The 12081-nt window shown below is 40.2% G+C and overlaps 1 protein-coding gene across 7 annotated transcripts in view; it reads left to right on the forward strand.

Annotated features, from left to right (window-relative positions):
• Positions 1–12081, forward strand: part of LOC124215144 (Regulator of eph expression) — a 125197-nt gene that overhangs the window by 49279 nt on the left and 63837 nt on the right. For all 7 annotated transcript variants that reach the window (XM_069134126.1, XM_046618175.2, XM_046618179.2 and 4 more), the window contains one exon: positions 11208–11770. In XM_069134126.1, coding sequence (XP_068990227.1) covers positions 11208–11770 — 563 coding nt within the window. The remainder of the gene's footprint in view (positions 1–11207; positions 11771–12081) is intronic.

The following is a 12081-nucleotide window of genomic DNA, read 5'->3' on the forward strand; positions in this document are numbered from 1 at the left end:
TCACGTCGATGTCGTGTCTGCAAATATTTGTCTCCCCCGCTTTCTCGATGCTACGCGATTGGAAAGAGCAGCGTTCGCTTCTACTCTTATACCCTTGTGTCCATAATATATGTACGTTTCTCCGTGCCTTCCATTTTCCTCCTCCTCCGCTTCCTTCTCACTCACATCGCTGACTGTAATAACTACTTCCGTCCGATTCAATTCTTCCATTAGTTTCATTTTTTTTCGTCTGATATTACATACCTATTTTACTATTTCAATATTGTATAAAGAAAGGTTTGTAAACTCTGGAGACGAAATGTCTGACTGTGTCTCTGCACTTTTCACCGTCCTTCGTTCGCTTGAAATTCAAATCCTTCAATTTGACGTTAACCCTTTCAGTTACCCAATTCAGTTTTCTTTTTTTTTCTTTTTTTTGTCACGGAAGTGCACCTATACGTTTCCTGTTTACTTTTCGACGCTGAATGCGAATCTGATGTCAAAATTGAATACAATCAATAAGAACCCCTAAAATTGTGAGTGAAAACAAGGTGAATTGTCACAAAGTTATTTCAGACAGTGGTCTTGAATGACATTTATATGAATATATTTATTTTGAGACAGTAAGATATTAGGCCGAGAATAGGTTCGAACCTCCATACTATCTGTATGCACCCCTAAGGAGGGTGAATATTACCCCTAGGCATTGAATTTTGTAAATCCAATTGCCATTCTGAGATCTCTGTTTGTCAACCAATGAATTCCAAGCGTTTTTAATATTCGTTTAATTATAAAATTTCTCCACCAACGAATTACATTAACGAAAATACCGTTTTTTTCTTTGCATTTGTTTATTTACAATAATTACAAACAATTACGAATTCCCAAAAAATCATAATCATGCGAAGACTTGAATATTTTTTTAATCTGAAAATGCAAAAAAAAATGAGAAATAAAAAATAAAATGCAGGATAGGGCCAAAAACAACTTGTCCCTGCGAATGACTGGCTCAGCTGTAAAGTGCGAGGGATCAGCGCTATTCCCTCGAAATGCGATGGGCGAACACCGTTCGTGCAAGTCCTCGCTCTCCCTCTCCCTCTCTTTCTCTCTCCTAAGGGTGCTTTCACATTGATTAGTTAATCCGTCGTCGACCGGCTCTCAACCCGATTGCGCTGTACGATACCTCGCATCACCGTGTCAGTGCGATGATGTGTTTCTTCGTCCACCCCTTTTCGTCATTCATCCCGCATCACCGCCCTCTTTCTTCTTGTCCCCGTCACGCGGTGTTTTCTCCTTCCGTCTTGTTTTTCACCTCCCTTCCATTTTGCGAAGAAAAAAATAACGAACGACAATGTAACAAAAGGGAAACAAAAATTCTGCTACACCCCCCGCATTGTAATTAAATACTTGGCTGGAAACCAAAAGACTGTGACGCGACTTTCTCGTTGTCTCTACCGCATGACGTCATCGTCGGCGTATAAAGATGCATACGTGGTACGAATCACGTGTGTACCGCAGAGATATGTTGGTATAGAACTGCAGTCTCATATCGTTGCCGGTTTTACCCTTCGTATAACTGCACCGTTGGGCAACGTGTACTTGCCATGCTTCAACTCCGTACTGAATAATAGAACGGCTCTCTGAGACGACGACGATGCGGAAGCCATCTTGGATATATGTATGCGCCTTGTATTATGGAACGGTTTTCTGGGTGAATGGAAAACTTTGACGGTTTTTTCTTTTTTTTTTTTTTATTCTTAGCCCTTTGCGTTATTACCGCGGACGGAGGTACGTACGTAACTTGAAGAAAAATTCGAATTTCTTTTCGAGGACTTTAAAAAAAGAGAAAAAAAAATGAAAAAAAACTTCAGCCCGTCCGTTCAAATATCCTCCTTTACCGCGGATTGAGTATTGCGTGCAGATAGCGATATAAGAAATGAAATATCTGCGATATCGCGGTCAAATTGTACCGGCGGATAAAGTTTGGCAATTTTTTTCACCCTGTCTTTTGGTGGGTATATACGTATATATACACGCATATATAAATGCGGCACCGCAAGCTCTTCTTTTATCATTCTTCATATAACTAATGTCTCGTATTCCTGTTTTATTATTTTACTTACATAGTTGATCACCTCGAGCCTCCGTGCAATGCGGAGTTTATTGTCCCGGTAGTTTTCTTTTTTTCTTGATCCTTTTTCTCTCTTTTTTTTTCGTTTCTCTTTTGCGAGCAATTTCCCCGGGATATGTTTGGATCTTGAATACGGTATAAAAATGTGGGCTTTTTGCCCTTCTTTTATATGTATACATAGATATATATATATTTACCGTACGGAAAATATATCTAGTCAATCAGTGGTCATTTTATTGTCATGCGATACGTTCCGGGGATTTGTGCAGAGCTCGTTCGTATAGTTTGGCGGCGTTAAAGAGCGAACTGTAACGTCAGAGATAAATGCTGTTTTCCTCTTCTCTTGGTTATATCTGCAAAATGAGTTATAGGCTCTGCGTAACATTCGGACACACCTTGTATACAGCCATTTACGGTTTGTTGATGCGGGAGATTGGTCAAAGCTCGATGAAACGACCCGGCATAGCGGAAAAAGAGGACTTATATTTCTCTCTTTAGTTGTATAAATCGTTCGCAATTCCATTCCAGGTGCGCTGAGGTCGTCACGAAATTGCAAAAATCCGCAGATGCTTAACGGATATTTCATAAACCGATTCGCAAAACGATTGGAAAGTCTTTGTAGCTTTCGTTTTCACCGTCAATTATATTTTCCACCGTGTGTCCAATAAAATTTTGCAACGCCGTTTATACGCGTGCCGGAAGTTTGATGTCATTTTTCGCCGAGATTTCGCGACGTTGCCTCTTTTTTTTTTTTTTTTTGCCGTCATTCAATTTTCGCGGATGATCCTCGGGATCAAGTTTCTCGCAGGCACAACGCCACGATATATTTTTTCCAATTTTCCATCTCGCGATGATTCCTATTTGGCTCGTTTCATCGACTGAAATTTTATTGCCTCAATTTCGCCGAAACATTTTGCCGATCTAACACGTGTGTACTGTATATGTACATATATACTTTATACACATATGTACGTTTATACGTAAATACACGGTGAAACGTATACAATTTTTAAACCTTTATTTCTCAAAGCAACGCTTGTCGTATATGTATATTCGCTCTTGCCAATTTTTTACACAACAATATTAGACAGGGAGACGGGTCCTCGTTGTCACAAGGCTGATATCCCGCCGCTAGATATTGGAACGAGCGAGTTTGAAACAAATGAATATTGTTAATTAGAATATCGCATGACATGCGACCTCGTTGTGATTGAAAAACTGAAATTGGGCTTAATGAGTAGGTAATTATTTTCCATATTCGAAATATGTTTTTCACATTTTCTCGGCCGCATTGGAATATTTCAGCTATAAGATAATCGGAAAGGTGATTCTTTTCGCTTTCATTTGATACATATGTTTTTGATATTTGAATATCGGGTCGGCAAGATATGCACATTTTTTAAACAAAATCGTGGGTTGGGGTAAGTCGTCACATGTGAAAATAATTTCCCGACAACTTGTCCCATTTGGACTTTTTCGTGGTTTTTGGAGTCCGGGTCAAGTTTTGCGGGATTTTCGGAGTCCGTGGCGAATTTTTCATGGGTTTAGGGATTTTCGGGATCTACGTCGATCGTTCCGTGGCTTCCAGGAAAAGATACAACGGAGAAACGAATTATCGCTTAAAAATATACATTGATAACCAGAGTTTCATCACTTAAAAACAAAAACAAGATAACAAAGGTGCGAGAAAAAGTTATTCGACATTTTTTTTTTAACCAGTTTTCGTCATTTAAAATATTTGAATGAGAATTTTTTCTTTTTCTTTAAATTTCGATCAACCCTATTCAGACTTGCTTCGGAACAACCACGAACATTGTCTAGGTGCGCAAAGGGTCCATCTACAGTGCCTGTATTCGAATTGAACGAAATTTTTATTTAAAAAAAAAAGCGGAATTCTGAAAATCAGAGAGTAAAAAGTGTGACAACTAGCCCTTGTCTCCCCTACGTTGTGTATAGATTGCAGTACGTTATAGATTATACACACGTATACAACGTACGGAAAACCTGTCAATTTAAAAAGTCAATTTCACTCGTCGACGGTGAAATTCTTGGCGCGTACGTTGCGTTATATTATACCTATGTATATTATTTTACCTATGTATTCCGATATGTTTGCGGGTATTGTGTATTATACGTACAGTCGCGTCAGTTTCACGCGTGCTTTTTATAGACGCGTAGAGGGAAAAATCAATCCTCGGGAGTTTGACCCTTGTAGCCCTCTAGCCGATCGTTAACCACCGGATCCCGAACCAATGACGCTGAAGTTTCCCGATTTTTTCACCGACGAATCGCAGAGTCGGAAGGTTCTGGAATTGTTACAGCGTATAATAGCCGTAGTTGTTTTAACAACGAATCAGATCCTGCGCGTAGTAAAAATAAACTTTATTCCACGTGTTATCTGGGAACTTTTTTTTTTTTTTTTTTCTGTTTGCAGATTTTTAGATGAATTTTCTAATTCTATAGAAATCGTTGAACACTTTGGTATCTGGGCGTTTTACTTCTTCTATTTAAACACTTTTTCGACGTGTTTCGAGTGAAAAATTTTCTATTCCGATACCCCTGACCTTGATTATTCGTCCCTGGAAAGCGGCCAGCTTTTTCAGCCTCGTTTCCCCGAGCCATGATACGAGTAAATGCAGGAAAGTCTAGGTTATCAAGTCCCCTTACCTCTCTGTACGTAAACACCCGCTACTATTCGCTCGGTTCATTTTACCGAACCCTTCTGATCCGGAAGAAATTTCGCCGGATCTCGTGCTATTGAATTGATCATCGGTGACCTGTGCGAATAGTTTCCCCCTCTTTCACCCATCCCCCCCCCCCTCTTCCGCACGTCGATAAATTATGCCAAACTTTTGAATTTACGGACGTTTCGGCCGTTTCATGTCCCTCAATCAGCACAATCGTGCAAATATCGAACGTCTTAAGCTCGTTAAAATTTATTATTCATATCTAGTACGGGAAACCTGTCCTCTTACGTTTCTTTTTCAAACACGCAAATCGAATCGGCACTTTAATTCCGATCGATCTTCAAATCAATCGGTCTGCAATCAATCAGTACCGAAGCTATATACATATGTAAGCGGTATTTGTACCAGGTATAATATAATGGCGGTATTTTATCAAGCGTTTGTGGGAATTCAGGGTGCGTGTGTAACTTGTATACAGGATATGAGATTGTACGTAATTCGGCCGGTGGTAAAGATTAACGGCTTCTCGTGGTAGGTGCTAGGAAATTTCGAAGTTATCGTAACCCAAGAAGAGTGCCGTGCAGGTTGTTTGCTTCCGCAGTTAGAGGTACTTACTTACTTTCTTTCTTTCTTGCTTGCTTGCTTACTTATTCACTTACTTGTACGAAGGTTCGGTGCCCACTTGCGCGTAGGGCGAGAGACGAGTGGATTTCACACTCCGTTAGTTTTACAAGCATTTAATTAACACCGACGCGTGGATACCAAATTGTTTATCACGTTGTTGGTACAACGTTCGTATCAACCGTAACTCATCGTTCGACCAATTGAGAAACTATAATTACAAAGTTTCGATCCGGTTCGCCGTCGTCGTTGTCGTCGTCCGTGGCATCACTGAGCTTTCCGATAAATACCAACGGTGAGCACCCGGTGCAGTGTTTACTAATTACAAGTTATAGTTTTGATGAAAAATACTTCTCTCTACAGATATAACGTGTACTGTGTTATAATTCGGATGTATGCATGTATGGATAAATGTTTACCGGAGCGGGGTGGTTGAAGTTTTGAATTAGAAAAGTTTCGAAAGCGCCTAATTCCGAATTATTTGGCGACGAAACTTGAAGTTATGGAATCAAACTATTACGAAACAACGAAGCTTCGAATGGTCGGAAACCCGACGGCTCAAAGTTCCGAAATGCAAGATTCCGATAATTCAAGTTACGATGCGCGTGGAATTACGGAAATTAAAATATAATCACACAGCGTAGTTTACTCGACGAGAATGGGTGTGAAAAATCAGGAAAACCGAAAATCGCAATGACGAGGACTCCGAACGTAAAAGTATGGAAAATCCAAAACGAAGGAACATCGAAGAGCTGCAATTTCACCAAAGCCAGAAATTGACAGAACTGAAAATCCTCGAACGTTCGGAATTTCGATGGTTCAGATTTTGAAATTTTCTCATTTTCGCACTTTCGGAACTTTGAGCGTCGGGTTTCGGACGATTCGAAACTCTGACGTTTCGTCAAAGTTTGATTTCTTCGCTTCAAGTTTTGACACCAAACAACTTCGAAATTTGGCGCTTTCGGAACTTTTCAAATTCAGAATCTCAACTTCGCCCCTGTATACCTCCAAGTTCGCATCTGCGCGGTTGTAGAACCGTTGGGACGAAGCAATCGAAAAACTTTTGCAAGCTTTCTTGTCGTATTATTGTAGGTATATTTTATTTATGTAACATATACGCAAATGGCCGGCTGGCTTGTAATACCACCTGCACCACCGTGGCGAATGCATCGATCGTTTTCACGATTGTACCGTATCGTGCACTTTACTTGGGTACGTAGATTTTGTGTCAGTATGTCTAAACTGTCCTTGTCTGGGATGGTGAAATGACTTCAAAAGTAAAAATGACAAGCAAAAGTTTGTTCGACACGTTTTTATTACGTTGTAGAATTGTGTTTTCAAAATTCTATAATTAACGAGTCGATGCCACTCTGACGGCGCTCACTGATTGCGAGCTTTTTGGAACGCGATTTGTTCCTGGAATCCGTATTTCATCTCGTGTGCGGAAAACAGGGTGGGTGTAATTTCCTCTTTGAAAAACATAAATCCAGATGAAAAACTCAGTAACTCGGTACATTTCTTTTTTTTTTTTGACAACATAAATATGCTATGCAATTTTCACATCAGCTCTCTCATCAACTACATTTTTATTACGTTAGTATATATAGCGATCAATGTGGATAAGAAACTTGTTCCAGTGGCACAACAAAATGTATTATTATAATAATTATTACTATTATATATATAAAAAGTTTTACGTAAAAGAATTTAAAAAAAATTAACCAGTGCCTTGTAGAATAACAAATTTTGATTTGCTTACTCCGATGTTCAGCTACGTGTACTAACATGTACCAGAATCAATTTTTCCGACGAATATAAATAAAAATTGCGTGGATATTGAGAGAATATGTAACGTAACTCGGGTCTTTTCTCACTCTGGTGAAACAACGTAGATTGAACTAGCTATTTTTCCTTGCACAGTGTCCACAGAGAATGAAAGAAACTGAAATCGAGTATAACGGGGATTGTTTACTGAGTGTAAATATTTCTCGCTTCACTACAATTTTCATCTCAGTTTCAAGTATTTGTTATTTCTCGTATGTCTGTTTGTTCTTCTGAATTCCGTGCAATTTGGTATATATCGGAATCGCATTCAGCCAACCCGAAAGGGGTTTCGTGCTAACCCGTTATTTATCAAAGCTGAGGAGAATCAATTCAGCAGTTACCAACCCTCGAGACGAGGACTTTGTCTGTACGTAACGATTCTGCGGAACGTCGCGGTGACAATAATTAGTTCTCGAGGACGTGAAATGACGCATAAGACAAAGTGAACCGCCGTTTTAATCCTGGTATGCAGAGGTACTAACTACCGGAATTACTCACGAGAATCGTCTGGATTCGGTGGGACTCTCCTCTCTCCTCTCCTCTCCTCTCCTCTCCTCTCCTCTCCTCTCCTCTCCTCTCCTCTACTCGGTGGACCGGCCGCAGCATTACGGAGGATGGATTTTTTTATTCTTCTACTTTTCAGTCACTCGTATACATATACAATATATGTATATATATTAAGGTGTACCAAAATAAAATAAAAATTTTTTTTTGTTTTCAAACTCGCATCAAATTTTAGGTATAGCATCTCAAATACTATGTTTCATCCAAATATGATGTCTTAATTATTGATATTTAGTGGTGCCTATTTTGTTTTTTCCATTATTTACAATTAAATAACGCGTAAAGAAAATTGTAAAATTTTCCAATTTTTCGTATCTCGTAAGTGGTTTGACTTATAAACTATCCGAATACAGATTCTTGTAGGCAATTTCACGCTTTATAAAAAAAGTACCGAGATAGAATTTTCCTAACTCCAACCGATTAAGAGATATTCGTATACGACTCAATACTTGTAGGCGAATATCCCGTAATCGGTTAGAGATAGGAAAATTTTATTTCTGTACATTTTTTTTCAATAGAGCGTCAAATTTCCTGTACGAATCTGTGTTTAGATAGTTTATAAATCGAGTCATTTAGCTACGCGCAAAAAAAAAAAAAAAAAAATCAAAATTTTCCAATTTTCTTCGCGTGTTGCTCAAATGGAAAATGAAAAAAAAAAAACAAACCAGGCACCTCTAAATATAAGTACTAAGAGCTCATATCTGGATGAGATACATGTACCACTTGAAATGCACTAGCGAAATTTTTATGCGTGTTTAATAAAAAAAAGAAAACAATCCCTTTCTATTTTGCCACACCCAAACGTATGTGTATACTTTATTGTCTCTGGTTTTTCACTCCTTTGTACCTCCCGCGTTCCTCCGCATCTAACTTCCCGCAAGCCTTCTGCTTCCGATGCACTCCGCGGTGCTGTTACGTGCTGCAACGGTGGTGGTGCCCCGGTAATAAGGACCATTTACAGCGTGCCTTGCTAACAACTCGAGGGATATACACTGAGCAGACCCACCGCCCTTCCTTCCTTTTTTCCTTCCTTCCACGTAAACGCAGCCATTACGATAAAGCCAGCCGGCAGGCTCTCCGTTACCGATGTGCGGGGCAATGATGGTTATCCTGAAAACATCTCTTCTTCACTTCTCGTTCTATGTACCTGCAATTTGATACCTCTCTAGTCTCGCTTCTACTCGACTGGCAATATTGCAGACAGAGATTATCTCGGAATAATTCCTGCAAACTTATGTTTTTATTATTAAATTGTTTGTAATTAAACTGAAAATATATCATCAAGCGACTATAGCGCTGTCGTGTCAGTCGAGTTTGAGTTTTTGTTTTGTAAACGTGAAATTAATCGAAAACTCGTTTTAATACGATAAACGATGAAAAATTATCAGTTATCGTCGTGATTTTTTTGCCGTTTTCTTTCACGTCAGGCAATTGTGTAACATCGATTGATAACCTCGACTGTATATTTCTCAGTACATACCATCCGTACATCGTACAGTGTGCCTAGAAGCAACTATTCTCAGTACGTTTCTTATTCGCCTTCTTCGCGGTTTTCTCTCACAACATTAATACCGTGAACTCGGGGATCTTACCGCGGTGTATAGAATAATATGGAGCGTCGCGGGATGATGCGAAATTAAAGTTAAAAGCAGAAGTGGTGGAAACTGTTCGGTAACGAGTCGATTTTCTCTGTTCAAGAGCTGAGCGAAAAGGTAAAATTGTGCAGAAAGCATTGCTTTTCTCGGAGCGGTACAAGTGCATTCTGGGAATTCCATAGGACAAAAGGGAGTTGCCCATCTGCAGTACTGCAGTCGTACGTGGGAACGAGACTCTCACCTCTTCTCTTCTCTTCTCTTCTCTTCTCTTCTTTTCTCGCCACGGTGAATTGCCTCCATTGATTATCGCTTTAGCGAGTCAATAGCTTTTCCCGAGCTCTCGATTTGACCTCCTCCTCGTCCTCCTCCTCCTCCTCCCCACCGTACACCTTCTTTGTACACACACAACGCACCCTTTCGTGGATATCGAAACGGTGGAAAACAACTCGTCGATGTTGGGCATTTTTCTTTGTACCTTTTCACCGAATCGTTCGACGAAAGTCATATGCTTGCGTTTGATACGGGTCTTCGGAAAATGATCTCGCGTGTCTGGATTAACTGAAATTGTTGTTAGAAATTGAATAACGAACTTTGAACATAGCGCGTGCAATTTACTTGCACGATTAAATGCCAAATTTACGAACGATTCGAGATATAAAAATCGTCTTGGAAATTTGTGCAGAGTATTTTTTATCTAATTAATTAACATCTCGCGAATAAGATGAATTACAGAGATACGCGGGAGAAGATACATAAATGAAGGTATCCGGTATCGGTAAACCTTGTCTTACACGCATTAAACGGTTATACTATACAGGTTTAAAAAATGTCGTTTTAATTGCCACCTTGCCAGGCAACTTCGGCACTTTATCAATCTCAATTAAGTCTAGCTTAGTTTGATCGTTTAACGGATCGAGGATAAGAAATAGTGTACAGGTATGCTTGAGGTGCGGAATGAATTGATGTTCAAGTGACTGTGAATTAAGTTAATATTCCTACTGTCGAGATAATCGTCGGTTGCTCGTCTTTTATTTACGCACTTTGATTTCGGTCACTCGTAAGACTATACGACGTAGTATACGATACATGAGAAAAGCTGCTGCATCGTTGGTCCGTTGTTATAATATTCACGAAGACTTGAAGCAATATTTTAGCGAATTTGCGAAAACCGGGATCGCCGAGATTATTCACAGGAAAATCAAGCAAATGATTTCAATTCGTTAACATTTTGATATCGAACGATTATCGTGGATTTCTAATGTCACCGTTGATTTCCAACGATTACCGAGTATTCTAGGCATTTTCCAGTGATTTCTGGAGTGGATAGAATCACCTGTCATGTCTGAAAATCACCTAGAACGCTGTCCAAGTTATCACGTATCTGAATTGAAATCGATTGACAAGATTGTACAAGACGATAGAATGCCAACGAAATGACAACTGCTGAAAACGTTTCACTCCAACGATTCCAATGATTTGGTAGCGACAAGTGTACGTTTTGATAATCTCTTTATTTGTTTTCTCTTGGAACGCAGGAAAATTGAGATATCGCGGCCGTATCAGCGAGATTTACCGTAACAAACGAAGAAAAAAATTGTCCGTATTACTTTGCAACTTCCTCGTTTTTCGGTAAAAAAAATAAGAAATTTTGAAAATGAATTTCACTACGACGAGAGAAAAAGAAAAAAGAAAAAAGTCATCGCGACGCGAGACTGACCTCTTATACTTACGACGACTTCATTGAGCGAATATCCCGACCCTCGGAGAATTGTATAATCAAAGGTGCGGTTGAATTTGTTGTTGCAGTTATGGAGGGTATGGAGAGTCCTGGACCACCTGACAGCGCTGTGCCATCCGACAGCGACCTCGGGGCGCCGTGTCCGGTTGGATTTCGGCCCTGTTTCGCGTCCCGAGATAAGGTCGACGAACGGGTAAACGGCGACTGTTTCACGGGCGCCGTTTTAGCCCAGGCCCAGAACCTAGAGCAGCATCGGCATCAGCAGCGTCCGCAACCTAAGCAGAGTAATCAGCCGTCGAGAAACGGGGGAACGGGCAACGGGCAATCGAGGAGAGCGAATCTCCTACTCCTCCTAAACTACAACGATCAGCACAGCTCCGAGGAGGAACTCGAGGTGATAAACAGGCCCAGAACACCGGCGAGTCAGTTGTGCAGGCCTGTTACCGTACCCGAGAAGAGGAAATGGTCCCAGGTCAGTTGCGAGTCGAATCACGGCTGGAGTCCTTCCTTGCAGAGTCAGCTACAGATTCATCGTTCTCAGACCCTGACGGAAATCGGTGATGCCATTTTCTCTGCCCCGAACAGCATAACGGGCAGGGAATTTGTCGGCTGGGGATCCAGCGACGAAGAGGTAATTTAACAACAATTTTTATAACTTATCGTTGCGTGGTTTCGATGACGCTCGAGGAGGCTCGGTGACGGAAAGAGGAGGAATCGATCATTTATTTAAGACCACGTCTCGGCTGGGTCGAAAGTAAAACAAACGCAACAATAAGCGATGATTTTATTTTGCTACTTTTGCCAATTATTTTGATCTGTACACGCGTTTTGGTGGGGTTAGATCTTAGGTTAACCACACGTATCGGGTGTGCTTTACGAATTTGTTTAATTGTTGAATTTTATACACGGAGATTTGTTTGATCGTCGGACATCGAAATTTAT

The sequence above is a fragment of the Neodiprion pinetum genome, chromosome 3 (genome assembly GCF_021155775.2).
Source record: "Neodiprion pinetum isolate iyNeoPine1 chromosome 3, iyNeoPine1.2, whole genome shotgun sequence".
Classification (NCBI taxonomy): domain Eukaryota; kingdom Metazoa; phylum Arthropoda; class Insecta; order Hymenoptera; family Diprionidae; genus Neodiprion; species Neodiprion pinetum.